This window comes from Neofelis nebulosa, chromosome 4, assembly GCF_028018385.1.
Source record: "Neofelis nebulosa isolate mNeoNeb1 chromosome 4, mNeoNeb1.pri, whole genome shotgun sequence".
Classification (NCBI taxonomy): domain Eukaryota; kingdom Metazoa; phylum Chordata; class Mammalia; order Carnivora; family Felidae; genus Neofelis; species Neofelis nebulosa.
In genome coordinates this window covers 11,387,844-11,406,694 of record NC_080785.1, presented here as the reverse complement: position 1 = coordinate 11,406,694, position 18,851 = coordinate 11,387,844, and the positions used below count along the sequence as shown (strand labels likewise).

Below are 18,851 nucleotides of genomic sequence, written 5' to 3'. Positions count from 1 at the left end.
TCTCTTTCCCCGGCCAGGCCACCCTGTCACTTCGTGGGTGTGACTGACAAGTTGACACTGACCTCAGGCCTCGCCTTTCCCAGACAGTGACACCGAGTTAAGCAGAGGCCCTGTCCTCTCGGTGACAGAAATCTTGACACTGCTCTTCCAGTCAACACTGTGTCATTTCCCAGCTGGTATTACTACTTTTTAATGAAGTAATATTACCTGTCACAAGACCCCATTAGTTAGCACTTTCACCACAGAGAATTGATGAAGCGGATTTTGGTCTCAATTTTCTTGTTTTGCATACTCCGTTAAGTTGCTATTTCCATATTTTACATAAAAATTCTAGACGAAAAAAATAATTATTTCAAAAGTTAGTGCCATCCGTACACATATAAGTAAGTAATAATACGGAGCATTTCTGCAGGATTGGAACATTATCATGGATAAAAAGATTAAAAGCCACGTCATGCCCAAGGTCCTCTTCCCAGAGTCAACTTCATTTTACAGAATTAGGGAGTGCTTATTACTGTGGGACAGCCAGGTCACAGGATGTTCTCAGGAGCTCGGAAGAATCGACCGTCACCCTCTGTGTCCGCCAACCAGCCCTGAAAAGTGAGCTCACTGCCAGATCCAGAAGGACCTCACCGGTATCTAGACTCGGTCCTGGGAAAGAATGGAACTCTAAAAAGTGTAATTGGTTTAGGATACAGATGTTTTCACAGAAAGTTTCTAATGGGAACTCATGTCAGTTTTAGCTAAACAGCTTCAAAGCCCGTCACTGATTTCCGTGCACCAGAGCGGATCTGTCTCACCATCCTTTCACATTCTGATGAGCTCTCCAGACATTTGCCTCAAAATATCTCTCATTTTTCCTAATTATTTCAGCAGTGGCTCGCAGAAAAGGCTTTTAAAATATCTTTTTATCTTCAAATTATTTACTTCTTGAAATATTTATTTCCTTGTGGGAACCTAAGAGTTATACATGTTCTCAAAGAACATGGCTCTGTATTTTGGTTTTTACAACCTTAGAGGTACTGGTCAATCAGGAGACAATCCCTTTGACATTCAACCAAAGCTCTTTGATTAAATTGCCGTTATTCTTAAAGAGACTGGAGTTGACTCGTTTCACAAGCCTGACAGTTTATTGTGGAATCAGCTTTAATTCATGAAAAGATACACCTCATTTTTTGTTCCTTTCAAATCAGACACTTCAGTATAATTTGGACTTATTGCAGTTAATAAGTACTGGGAAACACTTTAAAACTTAGTAAGAGCAGCTAATCTTACAAAACCTCAGAGGTTTGATTATGAAGAGAATTTACTACTTTGGTCAGAATTCCTGCTTATCTGGAAAAGTAAAGGGGGTTTCAACAACACAAAATCATGAAGAAGGTTTCGCAAACAGTTCTTAGATTCGGCACTAGAAATAGAATCCATAAGAGGAAAAAAAAATCAGACGTCATCAGAATTAAGTTAATGAATTTAGTTAATTAAATTTCAGGCACTGAAGAGATTAGTCAAAGACTCTGAGAAAATATTTGTGAGTCATGTATCTGATGAAGGACTTTGTATCTGGAATATATAAAGAAATCTTACAACTCAACCAAAAAACAAAAATAACACAATTAAAATACGAGCATGAGATCTGAAGACATTACTCCAAAATATACAAGTGGCCCCTGAGTGCCCGAAAAGGCGTTTGGCATCATCAGTCATCGGGGAAAAAGCAAAACCACAATGAGGTACCACTTCATAACCACGAAGATGTGTTGAAACCAAACAAAAAGAAAATAACAAGTGTGGGTGACGATGTGGAGAAACCGGAGACCTCACGCGTCGCTGGGAGGAATACGAAACGGTGCTGCCACTTGGGAAGACGGCCTGGCAGTTCGCCAGCAGGCTGAACAGAGCTGTCTAGAAGCCAGCAGCTCCACGGCTAGGTGTGTACCAGACAGAGAGGTATTTATCTCACCGTGAATTATATATGCTTCTTAAGAAAGGAAACCTCCCTTTGGCAAGGGTTTTACTCACTGAGGTTCCACTTCAGGCCCGTTGTGGTGACGTGATTGCAAGGCTGTCCGACAGGAATAAGGCCACACCAGTCGCCTTCCATTCCGGTATCTACATGCAATTTGTGCTTTCCCTGAAGTAGAGAAAGAATAATCATCGACACGGTGAAGAGAAAGGGCAGGGGTCAATGTACACTCAAGACCTGGGGAGGCACGCGGACCATCTGAGAACTTCAGGCGGCTCATCGTACTTAATCCTAGCCACAATTTTACAAGGTAGCTTATTGTTACTTCTCATTCTTACATATGAGAAAGGTGAAGCTTGCAGAGATTAAATGTGTCCAGGCCCACACAGATAACAAGGGGGCAAACCAGGATTCCTACATGTACTTGGCAATTCTGAAGACTGAACGGAATCCTCGTGCTAATGATGTCGTGTTCTATGTGACAGAATTCTAGGGTCTTAGTCAAACACTTGGTCAGGTGTAAGTAAAACATTGCTTCCTAAGTACAAGCTCTACTTTATCTCAGAACCGGGCTTCTAGCTTTCCGAATTCCATGTCAATCCTGCTAATGGTTAGCCTGCTTCCTACATTCGTGGCTCCTGTAGGGCACGTCCACTAAGAAGTGCCTCTGCCCGGAAACGGTATCTACCCCAAGGAATGAGAATGCTTCCTCCATCTGGATTATGAAAACCGATATAATTTACCATGTTTTTGATTTTTCAGTTTATAAGAAGGTTAAAGTTAAATGTAATGTTCAACCAAGGCTACAATGGGTTTTTTTGTTTTGTTTTGTTTGGTTTTTTTTTAGTTTATTCATTTACTTTGAGAGAGAGAGAGAGAGAGAGAGAGAGAGAGAGAGAGAGAGAGAGAGAGGGAGAAAGAGAGAGAGAGAGAGAGAGCATGTGCACAGCAGAGGAGGGGCAGAGACGAGGAGAGACAGAATCCCAAGCAGGCTCCATGCTGTAAGCACAGAGCCGATGCGGGGCTCGAATTCACAAACCTTGAGATCATGACCTGAGCGGAGATCAAGAGTCAGATGCTTAACCCACTGAGCCACCCAGGCACCTCTACAATGTTTGATTTTAAATAAAATATTTGGAAATTCCTCTTCTGCTGTAAAGTAATGACTTTCCATTCCTATTCTATTCATTATCCTTAGAGTATATGGTCTTTGTAGAAGGACGCCTCAAGTCCTTATGGGAAAATGCCAAGGCACATATCTATTCAATAATTACATGAAAAAGATATTTTCCATAATTCACAAAACTCTGAACAAGTATGTTCCAAAGGATATTCTTTTTTTTAAAAATTTTTTTACATTTATTTATTTTTGAGAAACAGAGTGAGACAAAGCATGAGCGGGGGAGGGGCAGAGAGAAAAGGAGACACAGAATCTGAAGCAGGCTCCAGGCTCTGAGCAAGCATTCAGCACAGAGCCTGATGCGGGCTCAAACTCACGGACTGTGAGATCATGACATGAGTCGAAGTCAGATGCATAACCGACTGAGCCACCCAGGTGCCCCCCCCAGGATATTCTTTATTTTAACAAAATATTATTTAAAAGTATATTTAATATATGATATAATAACAAAGTAAGGTAGTTAAGTCTCCTTTTATAGCATTTTATTTATTCCTTATGACTTCTGGACTCTATTTTAGGCTTCTGAGAACTTACCCTACTGCACATAAGAACTCAACGTCTGAGTAGGCTTTGTCTTTACTCAAAGGATTGCTTTTACTAGGAAAACAACTCTCTAAATTACTTATCAGCTCTTGAAATTTAACACAAACTTATGCAGATCTTTATTACCCATACAGTTCATACATACTTACATACATATTTGTGTATATATGTGTGTGTATTTATGTTTGTGTATATACATATATATTTGAACACTTAATCAGAAGGCATAAATTCAATTAAGCGGGCTTAAATATATTCAAACACAAAGAATATGTAAAGAAAACATAAAATATATTTGAACTTGGTGACCATTACTGGAAGAAAAGATAGGCAACACATGGAAATGTACAGAGGCACGCGGAGAAATGTAGGTGAACTGACAACATAATGCATTGTGAAAACAAGGCCCAATAAGAAACAGAATTGTGATAAATCACAGAACCCACCTATGTAAATTAAAATAAATGCAAACAATAAGACACTTCTAATAATAAAATTTAAATATATATTAAAAGTTTAAATATATATGTATATATACACACACACTAACCTGCTTGCCTATGAAAAGAGCAAGGAGAATGGGAATGTGGCGTAGGGATACAAGGGAGGCAAATGGATGGATCAATCACTGAGGATTCCTGCCTGGACCAGAGAGGATAACGTGCCAGTAACCAGTGAGCATAAGAGACTCAGCACTGAAATCTTATAAAGATAACAATATCCTTTTTACTTATCACTTTTACGAAGTGATACAAGCCGGTAATTCTTAGACTCTTCTGAAGAGTCTAAAATAAAAATAGGGAAAATATTCTAGGAATTCTAAACAGTAATTCAAAAAAGAGGAATGACTGGGATATAGCCATGGAAAAAACTTACAAGTAAAAGAAAACTAACCTTGTTCTTGAATAATGATCTTTGGGTTTTTTTTTTTTAATATTCATTTTGGGGGGGGGGGCGTGCACAGGTGGCGGAGGGGCAGGGAGAGAGCAGCACAGAGGATGTGAAATGGGTCCGTGCTGACAGGATAGAGCCAGAGGAAGGGCTCAAACTAAGGAACCAAGAGATCAGGATCGAGTCCAGATCAAGAGTCAGATGCTTAACCGACTGAGCCACCCAGCTGCCCCTGGTGTGTTTTAGATCAATTTAGAGCAAAAGCATAGAAACTGTTAGTATGGTTATAGAAACTTTTACATGTTATAGAGCAAAGCAGTACCTGTCAAAGGGTATGGTAAAGCGGAGTGGCCCTCATTTTCTCATCATTTTCGGGAAGAATCCAGAAATAGTGCCTGGAGGGGCAGATTGGGGGGGGGGTGGGGGGGATTTAAACACAGCTCCAGGTCTAAGTAACTGGTGATGTGGATAACACGCCTATGCAGCCGAAACGGGAGCGAGGAGGGGGCACTCCAATAGCTGTGTCCTTCTCCGGCCACAGTCCTCCCTCAGACACCTCCATACCGGCATCAGAGACGTCCACGCGAAGGCTGCCATCACTGCACGGAAGTTGCAGCACGGAAAAGTAGGAAACAGACTGATCAGAGACCTGCTCATGTGCAGAGGGGAGGGCAGAGCTTAGGCAAGGGGCTCCGTGAGGCTTTGCATGGGAAAAGAAATCACTCCGTGCACAAGGCTGCGCATTTGCAGAGCTGGGGGGGGGGGGGGGCGGGGGGGGGGGGGTCAGGACACTCCCTGATTGGGCCACTAGGGTAAGGCGGACCGGTGGGGCCCGGGGATTTTCAGGCAGTGAAGCTCTTCCTTGTGACACCATTAATGACAGATACATGAACTTATGCATTTGTCAAGACCCATAGAATCTCTAACACAGGGAGTGAACGCTAATGTAAATTTTATGGACTTTAAAAAATAATACTATGCTATATTGCTTTGTCACTTGGAACCCATGTACCACACGAATGCAAAATAATAGGGGAAGTGTGAGCGGGAGAGGAGCATATGGAAACTCTGTGTCTAGTCTGCTCAGTGTTCTGTAGGCCTAAAACTGTTGTAAAAATAAAGTCTATTAATTAAAAAAAAAAAAAGTCCCCTGGTGACCTTTCAGTTTCTCGTCCCTTAAATGGGACTGGCAGCAATGTGACAATAGGTCCGAACCCCGTGCTAGCCACATGAAGGTCCTGCACAGAGATGTGTACATCTGCTCCTCAGCAACCAGTATAACTTACTCTACTTTTCCCCCCCTAAAAAACAGGATTTTTTGTTTAAGCCATGAGCTGCCTTAATTTCCTGGCATAGAAATTTTCCCTGAATTAATTTACATTGACTAGCTTTGCCAGACAAACATGAGTCTTGTTTCTCCCTACCACTCTCCCTTATGGAAATTATTCTCTCTGAAGATATAGATGCTGGATAGAAAATAAATTATCGTCCATAGATGCCAAATATAACACACTTTACCAAATTCTGAAAGCGGTAACAAAGCCTCCTTCATGATGACGATGGAGGACCATAGAAATTCTGATTTCTTTGCAATTGCTTTGGTTTTAGCAGCAAAGGAACAGAAAGCGGTGGTGGCTTTTTGTGTGGGTGGGTCGTGGCCTGATAAGGGCTGGCCTCTCAGAAAGTGCAGCATATCAGAGGGGATACAGGCAATCCATAGCTTCCTTCTGGAGCACTGAGTGGCAGACGGCTCAGGAAGAAGAAAGGCAGAACACTCACCTGGCCCAGATGGCTCTACCCTTGTCTCAGGTAACGGGGTCTCTGACAATGAGGCCTGATGTTAGAGACTGTGACCTCTTCGTCCTTCCTTATCCCAGAGGGATTTGTGTCCCATTGGGCTGTCTTATTTTCAGTGTGTTAGCTAATTCCTATCTTTATTAAAATTATTTAAATTTCAGTTAGTTAACATACAATGCAATATCGGTTTCAGAAGTAGAATTCAGTGGTTCATCAGTTATATACAACACCCAGTGCTCATCCCAACAAGCGCCCTCTTTGATACCCATCACCCTTCTAGCCCATCTCCCACCCACCTTCCTCCAATCCTCAGTTTGTTCTCTATTAATAAGAGTCTCTTTTGGTTTGTTTCCATTTCTTCTCTATTTTCCTCTTCTTCTCTTGTATTCATCTGTTTTGTTTCTTTTTTTTTTCCGTGAGCAATAGGTTTTTATGTTTATGTTGAAACTTAGTATTTTCATTTTTTTTTTAATATATGAAATTTATTGTCAAATTGGTTTCCATACAACACCCAGTGCTCATTCCAAAAGGTGCCCTCCTCAATACCCATCACCCACCCTCCCCTCCCTCCCACCCCCCATCAACCCTCAGTTTGGTCTCAGTTTTTAACAGTCTCTTATGCTTTGGCTCTCTCCCACTCTAACCTCTTTTTTTTTTTTTTTTTCCTTCCCCTCCCCCATGGGTTTCTGTTAAGTTTCTCAGGATCCACATAAGAGCGAAACCATATGGTATCTGTCTTTCTCTGTATGGCTTATTTCACTTAGCTTAACACTCTCCAGTTCCATCCACGTTGCTACAAAAGGCCATATTTCATTCTTTCTCATGCCAAGTAGTATTCCATTGTGTATATAAACCACAATTTCTTTATCCATTCATCAGTTGACGGACATTTAGGTTCTTTCCACAATTTGGCTATTGTTGAGAGTGCTGCTATAAACATTGGGGTACAAGTGCCCCTATGCATCAGTACTCTTGTATCCCTTGGATAAATTCCTAGCAGTGCTATTGCTGGGTCATAGGGTAGGTCTATTTTTAATTTTCTGAGGAACCTCCACACTGCTTTCCAGAGCGGCTGCACCAATTTGCATTCCCACCAACAGTGCAAGAGGGTTCCGGTTTCTCCACATCCTCTCCAGCATCTATAGTCTCCTGATTTGTTCATTTTGGCCACTCTGACTGGCGTGAGGTGATATCTGAGTGTGGTTTTGATTTGTATTTCCCTGATAAGGAGCGACGTTGAACATCTTTTCTCTGGATGTCTTCTTTAGAGAAGTGTCTATTCATGTTTTCTGCCCATGTTTTGTTTCTTAAATTCCATATGAGTGAAATCATGAGATACTTGCCTTTCTCTGACTTATTTCGCTTAGCATAATACATTCTAGCTCCATCTACGTCATTGCAAATGGCAAGATTTCATTCTCTTTGATGGCTGACTAATATTCCATCATGGGTGTATTCCATCTTCCTTATCCATCCATCAGTTGATAGACATCTGGGCTCTCCATAGTTTGGCTATTGTTGATAATGCTGCTAGAAACATTGGAGTTCATGTCCCCTTTCGAATGTGTTTTTTGTACCCTTTGGGTAAATACCTAATAGTGCAATTGCTGCAACGTAGGGTAGGGCTATTTTTAGTTTTCTGAGGAACCTCCATACTACTTTCCAGAGTGGCTGCTGCACCAGTTTGCATTCCCCCCAACAGTGCAAGAGGGTTCTCCTTTCTCTGTATCCTCAACAACACCTGTTAATTTTAGCCATTTTGAGATTAACAGTTAACATTCTGAACTTAATTAACATTCTGAACTTAATAATACAGTTAATTCCTATCTTTTAATTGAAGACTTTCCTCCTTCTGTTTGTGGTCTGCTTAACAGTTCGGTAGTGGTCAGCTATACACAGTATATTTGGTGTTCCAGATAACTTGGTAAAGGATGGTGAGGGAGGGGGTTGGCGGGGGTGACCTAGGTGATGGGGATTAAGGAGGCACTTATGATGAGCACGGGGAGATGTATGGAACTGCTGAATCACCATATTGCACACCTGAAACCAATATAACACTGTGTGCTAACTACACTGGAATTTAAAATTAAAAAACAAAAAAGAATTGGTGAAGGAAGTAAGGATGATTTCTCAACTGGTGGACATTAACTCCCTAAGAGAAGATTCTTCAACTTGTATCATATAATGCAAAGGAAACAGCACATATACATGTTAAGTTTTATTATCCCAGGGAGAGGATGCTGTTATAAAATCCACTGATTTAAATGACACAGTGGTAAGCTTTCTTTTCCAGCCTTGCTATATATTCATTGCTCTCCTCATTATTTTAGCATCCAACACACCTTGAAATTTTTAATCTGGGAATAAACTAGTTTGTGGACTTGAGAAGTCACAGATAGGTTTTAGCCTGCAGTCAATTAATATTTTTTTCTTTTGTTCCAAAAAGATGTTTAGCCATACATGAATGGTCTCTGTGTTCATAAATATGCAAATTTAGCTTTGTTTGGTTAAAGGAGAGCAATATTATGCTTGTCTCCCATATCTTCAGTCTATGTGACATCTTTAAAAAATGAACAACAAAAGGAATTTTTGTTCATTCCTCAGATTTCTCCATTCATAATATATGCTAGCCTATATGTGATTTGACACGGGCAGGCATACAGCCTGACATTAAAGAACTTCCCCAAAGATTTATGCCATTACTGGAGACTAGAGGCACATGAACTAATCATTGACTTCCATCCACTCTCATGAATCACTCACTGCACAGGCTCCTGTTCTGTCCCGGTTCTGAGCTAAGATAACTCGCTGAAATCAAAGGCAGTTCTATATGGTAAAGACGGGACAAAATTCAATCAGACAGTTTGTTTTTCCAGTCATGGCTATTCTTAACATATTAACAACCTCAATAAGGTATGAACTTGTAATTTAGTGAAAAGTAGCAAAGATATTGCTTGGCGCCTGTGCTGGAAATCATACATAGGAGCATGTTAAAGGTGGGCATCATCATGAGATCACTTTTGCTAGACTGTAATGGCAACCTGGAGCAAAATATACACAAATTGATACCTAACGAAAGGGTAAGAAATCATTGTCACTTTGTTATTATGCTTCCTCTTTGCAAAACCCTAAGACACAACGGACAGAAAAGATAAAGTTCACCCTAGCCTTTGCTTTCGCAAAAATATAAAACAATGAGGCATCTGAATTCTCTTTACACCTCTAAATCGTTACATACAATAACTATGCCAAGTTTTATGCCAAGACATCTTCGTGTGGATCTCACAAAATACATAGCAGTTTAACCAGATCATTCACAAAGCAACCAAACGCAGGAAGAACATAAGCGTACTTCCTATTTAGTAGATTTCTATTCAGTGGAAGATTCAGGAACCAGGTGGCCATGCTAGGTGTAAAGTGGATGGCCATTCATCACATTGCTCTTAATGCTGAACTTACACCCTGTGGCCAACTGCAGTAAGATTTCGGGCACACAGAGCCAGTATGAATGAAATACCATTGTACACTGATTAAACACAAGGATAACCTTTGGTAGCTCATTTTTTTTTAGTTTGTCCAGGTACTTAAAAAATTTCTCAACAAACGCTGCGGGAAATGAAATAGCCTGCAGGGAAGAATAGTGAAAGGAGTAGATGGAGGTATCTCCACTGTACCTGCTACCTCTCTCTCACAAACACAGACTTCTGTGATGGTGTATTTTCTACTCATGTGACAGAAGGTACTCATAAGAGAAATGGTCTCCCTGGTGAATTTGTAGTTCTACAACCTGAGAGCTAGAAGACTGGAATCTTTACTTCTATTTTGCTTCACAAGCAGAATTCAAAACATAAGTGTATTGGTTTTATACAGAGTAGCCTACAATGAATGTTATATATAAATATATTTACATATTTTATGTAAGGCATTTTTTTAAATTCACTAATACCTTATCTATAGACAGATTTTAGAGTTTTCAACTATGGAAGAAGCACAGTTTCCAAAGTCCATTGTACAGAACACGACTCCTAGGATCAGATAAGATCGGAAAGAGCGCGTTTTAGATTCCCCTCCTGGAAGTCACAATGCACAGCAGCATGGTTAGATGTTCCCGGTAGTTTTGCAGCAAAGAAATGCTGTTTACTTGAGCAAGAGCTCCCCACACTTACTGGACCAGAGATCTTCTTTCTTGCCCCTCAAATAACACCTCATAATTACCCATGGAATCTGCATTTCATGAAATTCACCTAGGAAAATACTGATTTGGAATAGAAATACTATACACAGCATCCAAAACTATAATACTTTGTGGTTTAATATTTCCACAGCCAGAACATTTCAATGATATGTCTTGAAATTAATAACCTCCATCGGATTTTCATTTTGGAAATTATTTGATAACCTCAGGCTAAAATTGTGTGTGTTCTGACATAGGAGGTAGGCTTATTCTCTGATCAAAAGGTTAATGACAATACTGGATGGTTATCCAAAAAGAAAGCATTCTCCATGCTACTTAAGCTAGTTTGTTTCAAAAGTCAAAAGTATGTACAATTGTTAGAGACAGTAGAATACTATAACGATAGGCTAATTTCCTTATTAACCCCCAACGCTAGCTATTTCAAAACAAAACTGATGAAATCAATGTTTATCCTTTCTTTTCTATCCCTCTGTATTGATGTTTTTGTTTCCTTCCTTCCTTCCTTCCTTCCTTCCTTCCTTCCTTCCTTCCTTCCTTCCTTCCTTCCTTCCTCCCTTTCTTTCCAATGCATCCTATTCTGTCTTTACACCTCCCTTGTATTCCAGTCGGAGGAGACCATCTGGTGAGTGCCCTCATGCTAAAATGTCAGAAACCTACTCTTTGCTCCTCCCAAAGACATGGATATTTTAAAGTACCGTCTAAAAACAATACTTACTCCAGAAGCAAGCATTTCTAACGGGACAAATTATGCTGAAAGATATATACTGAGTCAAAGAGTTATGGCAGAATTTTCAAATAGTTTCAGGTAAATGTTATTATTCTACTTAACATATGGAATGATCGGGATGTCCAAGTCCTCCTGTCTATTTCTATGCTACTTTTCCATCTTTAATCTGCAAAAACTTCACAGCAAAGGGCAAATTCTACTTTTTTATGAAAACGTCCTGTGTCTTCCAGTTAACAGAGATCACTTGCTTCTAATGGCTACAGTCTTTATACTACAAAGTGTAGCATTTTGTTACAGCATTGCGTCTCTCAAATGGGTTTGTGTCGTCTCCTTAAAAAGAATAAAATTTATTTGAAGGCAAAAACACCTGCCTTCTATTTCTGTTAGATTTCTAGCACAGTGAAGAAACATACTAAGTGTCTAATAAATATCTGATTGATTGATGGCTCGGAGCAGAAAGAAAAAGGCTTGAAAAAAGGGGTCGACGTGCTTAGTAAAATCTTTATCAAAGTTTGAGTAGAGGAGGGACAGTCTAGTTGAACTGAACTCACTACACACACCTAGAATTCTTTGTGTAGATGGTGTTTGCTTAGCTGTTCACTAGGACGGAGGCATGCACCCACCAATTACAAACACTTGCCAACAGTGCTCGAAATACACTTAAAGATGTATACAGAGTACACATTTTTTGTTAGTACATTAAATGGGGTTTACAATACTACCTCACTGGGTTATTTTGAGAAGTCAGTGAGATAACACGTGTCTCGTGCCAAGAAAAGAGCTTCCAACATTCACACAGACCCTTCTCTCTCCATCAGGTCCTTCCAGTTTAACTGGAATAGAAGTGTTCCCTCCACTCATTTCTGCTTTTTATTTTATCAAAGCCTTGGCACTTTGTCCCAGTAATATTTGAAGGAAAATAAATGCGATTACTCCTGAGACTAATCTGAAATATTAGCAGGAAAGAATAAAGAGAAGTTTTTTTATTTAAACATCGTATGTTAAACCTTAAAGCATTGATTTGTCTTAAGAAAAAGAATCATACCTCCATTTGCTTTATAAAAGCTCTAGTTTTCAGTTAACTGTTTGTTGTTATTGTCCTACTTTGAAATAGTCCTTTTTAGGAATATAAACATGAATTTTGTGAATCAATTTTAGAACAGTTCTAAGAACTCCTTCTGAGGTCTCATATGTAGTCATCATATCCAAAATGCAATTCTTTTTTGTTGTTGTTGTTGTTGTTGAAATGCTCAGTATTTATTGAGCCTACTACTAAATTACACGAGATTCTCTTTTTACTTTCCAATACAAGCAAATACTTTAAATACAATTCAATTCAGACTCTAAACCACTGGACTTACTTTTCAAGTTTTGTCATCATTGATCAAGGGTTGATAGGAATACCAACACTGCAATATATATTTCAACTTTCCTGCCTGGATGGGTAACCACCCCAACCTTCTGTCTATAAAAAAGCTGCATGTAGACGCTCTTCCAATAGACAATCCACTCCCCACAGTTTCTCAAGCACCGACATTCTCTCCTAGCTGGCCTCTCCTAGCTAAGCAATCCCCCAGGCACTTCTCCTTTCTGTGATCCCAGAAGCTGAAAGTCAGCAAGACTGGCAGGGGAGTGGAGGGGAAGGAGAGAATTCCTAGAAGGATCCTGTTCATTATCCTATCTAAACAGACTCCAGGAAGAGTTTCTGCTTGTGGAGATGCAGCATGGCTGATGTTCAGCATGTTTGGCTGAGTTGGGTGTCTTCCCCACCCTCCACCCCCCCACTCACATTCACAATGCTCATGGGATGTTGTTAGTGTTCCTGACAGGTGGCGGGGGTGGGGGGGGGCAGTGGTGGTGAGAAAAAGACAATTTTGCCAATTATTTATGTATTTCAAACCCCAGAATAACTACCAAATTTTATAAACTGGAAGAAATAATGAGAAAGTTCCAGTAAAAGAAAAAAAAAGGGAAAAGTGATGTAACAGTTTTTGAGTATCGGCTATATCCTGATAGTTTTCTGCGTACCATAACTCAACAAGCTTGAGTGGCAGAGTTACCAGAAGAGATTACAGACTCAGTGCAGTCATCAACTTGCCCAAGATCTCTCAACTAGTAACGGGCAGGTGTAGGGTCAATACCCAAGTATGCCATCATTTGAAAGTCTAATTTTCACTACATTACCATGTTTTTCCAGGCTTCTGACTTTAAAGGCCTGTCAAAACTATTTCACTCCTTTGCTCTTCTTTTCATTATTACTTTTTGTTCCCTATCTTCAATGTCCAAGTTAAGCTTTTGCAAGAACCTCACCAAAGCTTATCCTAAATAATAAATACATGTGCAGTAAATGAAAGAATTAACAGGTGAATGAATAGCTATCCTTCTTGACTTCATCCACCTATCTTCAACATTCCCCATTCTATTTACATGTCCCCATTCATTTACTTGTCCTTTGCTAGTGACTCAACATAGGGAGGGTGCTAATTAGAAGGTATGGGTCACAAATTTGTGTTTTCAAAACCCACTAGTGGGTGTTCCAGAAGTACACAAGGAACAGTTAAAGCAAAATCAATGACTGACCTAAGATTAAGAAGATTAAAGTGTTTTTAAAACAGATAGGACTATTTTTAGTCAGGAACCAGTAGGACAATTTTGTTTCTCCCCTAGTTCCTATAATATATTAATTGGAAAGAGTCAGGTTAATATTCAAATGGTACAAGTTCCAAGACTTAGTTCAAACATCATCTCCTCCACCATCCTTCTCCAGGGTTCTCCCTGAACCTGCAACCTGGCTACTCGCACATCCTCAAGGCTCCACAGCACATGGTTTTATGGTTAACTCTCTTGCTGGAAAGCAAACACTTCAAGGAGAAAAGCCATGTCTCATTCATATTTATATCTCCAAAATTTTGTACAGTGTTAGACACATAGTAGGAATACAACAAATATTTATCAGAAAGGGGGCACTAAGCTTAGCCTTTTCCACAGAACTACTCTCAACCTCTAATTTATGTGTTAGCTACCACCTCACCATGCCATTTCTCTGTTTTTCCTTACACAACAGCTAGAAAGGGTTGTTGAAATTGACCATTTCCAATTCCTTGCCTCCAGTTCTCCTGCATTCATCCCAGCTAAACTTTTGCTTACACCTCTTTTCCAAATTGGCTTTCATCAAGGTAGCCAACGACCTCTAAATTGCTAAATTATTAGTCCTCACCTTCCGGTAGAACTCGCAATGGGTCGTCATCACTCTCTCTTCCTTTATATACCAACTTTACTTTGCTTGCAGAACACCACACTCTTGGTTTTCCCCTTGATCCACAATTTTCTTTGCTGTCTCCTCTTCTCTCCAGATCCTAAAGTTGGACTGTCCCAGGGCTCAGTCCCTTAGTCTCAGCTACATCCTTCTCTCCAATCTATTTACAGTTTGCCCTTTGTGAGCTCAACTGTCTAGATCTTGGCGAATCCCAAATTTGTATCTCTAGCTGAGAGTTCTCTAACTGTGGGCCCGAACATCCAGCTGCCTATTTGACACACCCTGGTCTTTTACCTCAAACCCACCATATATTGATTGGAGTTGATATTTACTCCATCTTTCCAACTGTTTGGGCAAAAAGTTTCTCTTCTTTTCTTATACCCATAAGGAAATCCTATTTGCTCTATATTCTAAATATATCTCAATTCCTATCACTTCTCATGATTTCCTTCACTACCTCTCTATACAAGTCCCCATAACAAGATCTCCCATTGTCCCAAAACAGTCTATTCTCAATTCAGCAGCTAAAGTGATCCATTGACAAAGTAAGTCAGACCTACCTACCTGCGCACTGACCCCTCAAGAGAAACACTCTGGAAGTTTTCCATTTCCATCTTCTAGCCCCTAAGACATGTGGCTAGACTTAAGGTGCTGTCCATGGAGTGGTTCTAAGAGAAATGCTGTTATCAACGAATCCTTGTTCTGAGCTAGCCTCAGGGAGACTGTTATATGCATAGCGCTGTGGTTAAGGGTACAGGTGCTGAAGTAAGACTTCACAGATTTGAATCCCTTTTCTTTCTTTTTTTTTTTTAAATTTATTTTTGGGACAGAGAGAGACAGAGCATGAACGGGGGAGGGGCAGAGAGAGAGGGAGACACAGAATCGGAAACAGGCTCCAGGCTCCGAGCCATCGGCCCAGAGCCTGATGCGGGGCTCGAACTCACCGACCGCGAGATCGTGACCTGGCTGAAGTCGGACGCTTAACCGACTGCGCCACCCAGGCGCCCCTTGAATCCCTTTTCACCATGTTTGTGTTTCATGTTCCTTATCTATAAAACCAGAACAAAAGGATTGCTGACGATTAAATGATTTGATATGTGAGGTACTTAGGATAGTGTCTGACAGAGAGTCAATGCTCTATACACATTCACTATTATTAAAAGGATTAAAATGGGCAACCAAACAATGCATTACTTTCAATTTCTGACAGTCAATTTACTTGCCTCTCATTTTTCGCGTCAAGAATGTTAGGACATTTTGTCTTCTGAGAGTAACCCAGAAAGTACCCCATTATGTAACACATCATCTGTGTTGGCAAAATGTAGGAATAAATACACCTTTCAAGTTAGATCACAATCTTACTCGTTACAGCAGTCTGATGTTGGTACCTCTTACATGTGAGGTAAGGGTCTTCAATAGGAGAAAGGTAAAAGCACTGCTGTTTGCAAAGAAGACTGGGTAGTTTTTGATGTCTTGACGTAAAATTACGGTGAGATTTCTGAGAGAGGTATCCTGGCCTTAATGCAGCTTAACTTTATGGTTCTGTGCTACGAAGGAGACGGTTGTCATGAAGGCACAACGAAGTGTACGGGGGGGATGCAGCGGGCGTGTGGTAACAACTGGTGTAACGGTGGCAGTCTTCGTGTTTGTAGCAAATCAAGCGTGTTGCACGATCACCCTCACAACGGAAGTGCCCAGTCCTTCACCCTCTCCTGTCTGTCCAAGTCTGTGTTCGTGTGTGTCCACCACCCTTTTCTCATGGTTCTCTGTGGCAGTCAGTCTCCAAAACAGCACCCAATGAACACCGCCTCTTGACATTTACGTCCTTGTACAGCAATTGCCCACAATGAACAGGACTAAGCTGTGTGTACCAGCTGGGTACTGTAAAGTGCTGGCGTGTCACTTCTCAGCTAGATTGTAACAAATATGACTGCTGCCTCTTGCTGGTTTGTTCTTGCAGATTACTCGCTCTTGGGGACGTCAATCACCTTGTCATGAGGACATTCACCCAGCCCTGTAGGGGCCCACACGGAGAGGGATGAAGCCATCTACCTCCCCAACCAGCCAGCACCAGCTTGCCAGGTATAGGAATGGGCTGCCTTGGAATCCTATGACTGATATCCAAGACAACTGAACTTCATGAGACCCCCAAGTTTAAAGCACCCAGAAAAGTCCAAATACTAAAACTGCAGAGAAACTGAGAAATAATAAAGGTTCGCTGTTGTTTTCAGCTACCAAGATTTGGGGCCATTTGTTACACAGCAAAGGATAACCAACACACTCTCAATCTCTTGCTGTCCCCATCCAGGTGCGTGTGTCTGCTTTGCTTTATCTTCAGATCCCCAGGGCCCTTTCCCTTATTTCCTGTGGCCCCTCTACTTCTTTTAATGTCCATAAAACAGAACAGGCATATATGTGTATTTTTTTACTTTTGTTCAGCAGGGTATATGGTTAAAAAGTGGCAGTATGAGACATTGTTTCTAAAGGAAAACTACCAGCTTTCCTTTGTCCCCTTCTCTGTGGGTTATTGGGACTGATTTTTTCCTCATCTTTATTTCTCCCTAAGCTACCAACTGGGGGAAAGGGAAGGGTGAAGTTAGAAGCACAAAATGTTCCCTGACAGTCATTAAATTTCATCTTAATGAAATTAAGATAACAATCATTAAAACAGAACATTTATGCTTAACAGCATTACATATATTCAAACTCACTGTACTGTATGTGACTATTTAAAAAGGCTGCATCAAAGCAAAAATGAGCCCTATTTCCTAATGAACTTGGCATCATAAGGGAAAAAAGCATTAAACATTGTATATTAACTATCTCGCTTCCTATCCCAAAGTCATTTACTTAGTATCATTTAGGTAAATGATAAAATGTGACCAAATAGTTATTTTAAATTTGATTTGGATACTATAAAGTTCCCCAAATTGGATCCTCCAATGCCAGATATACTTCAGGAGCAATACGCAAGAGGCTGCTTCCTGTGTTCTCTATCTTACGCTTTCTGCTCTTCTAACTTTTTTATACAATAAAAAAATTTGTTTTAGTTTTGTTGGTACCAATTTATGGTATCCTAGAAACTCCACAGTGATGGAAAAGAACAGGTACTCACAACAAAGCAGAATTACCAACATATTTATGGCCTTATCATTTGACAGGGAAGGTCAAAGCTTCTCCGAGTTTATTCATGACCCTGCACCAGCTTTCAATTCTTTGAAAATTGCTCCTTGATACCCAGCTTCCATGAAATCACAGAGAGTGGCAGCTACTCTCTTAAGGCATAAATCAGATTCTAAATAACTGATAGCACTTTTTTCCTGTAGACCTGGACAAGGAAAGCACTGCATTTTCATTGTTGAGTGCAAGCACTTCGAAAACCCGGTGCACAAAGAACGTTTTCAGGGTTTAATTTCTGAAGTTATCTGTAAGAAAAGAATCTTTGGGTGGATACAAAATAAAGGTCCTGCTCTTGAATGTCACTGGCGTTTTAATATCTCTTCTTTCATTCTCCATATCCAAGTTAAATACTGTCACAGACTTCGTGATTGTTTATCATGATTAATGCTGTCATGACTCTGTTGTTCCAAACTTCAAAAGTGAAAGATGTGTATGATTTGGGCACAACTATAACACAAGCCAAGGACACAGTGGCAAGTGAAATAGCTATGTGTATATGCAACTAGCTACTTAGAAAAAAATAAGTAAAACTAAAGAGATTTGTTTTAAAGTCAGGACAAAATATTAATTTTTTTTCCTGTATGATGTCAGTAATTCTTTATTGCAGGGAACATTAAGAAGTATGTTCTGGGAAGCCTTTATTCTAACCATCAGTAACAGTTTTTAAACATTTGGCATTTAATAGCTCAGTCGTGGTAGTTGGGCATTTTCTCTGAGATATATATATTGATGCACCTGGTAAAGGGCTGAAAACCATCTCATGTGCAAAATAGTTGAAAACTCAGGATCTTTAATGGGTACGCATGGTTTTCAATTGACAAGCTATCTTTACTCATGTATGAAAATAATTAAATGTTGCTTTTCCATTTAGCTGTTTATCTTAATAAGACATTACTATTGTTCTACTAACGGCCATTCGGATGACTGTTCTATAAGAGAACGCTGGCATTCAGTCTCAGTCGCTGTATTTTAGCTTATATTTATCACTGTGTCTGCAGTGACAGTGCCAAGAGAGGCAGCCACAGTGGGGGCAGAATCGGTGTAGACTCAGGTCTGGTTATCTGGACCAGATGCTGCCGCTTACGGGTGGTGTGACTTTGGACAACTGAATTCATCTCT

At 40.2% G+C, this 18,851-nt stretch overlaps 1 protein-coding gene across 12 annotated transcripts in view; it reads right to left on the bottom strand.

Annotated features, from left to right (window-relative positions):
• The window catches only part of TPK1 (thiamin pyrophosphokinase 1), a 354,405-nt gene that overhangs the window by 90,991 nt on the left and 244,563 nt on the right, over positions 1 to 18,851 (bottom strand). For all 12 annotated transcript variants that reach the window (XM_058723961.1, XM_058723966.1, XM_058723964.1 and 9 more), the window contains one exon: positions 2,020 to 2,131. In XM_058723961.1, coding sequence (XP_058579944.1) covers positions 2,020 to 2,131 — 112 coding nt within the window. The remainder of the gene's footprint in view (positions 1 to 2,019; positions 2,132 to 18,851) is intronic.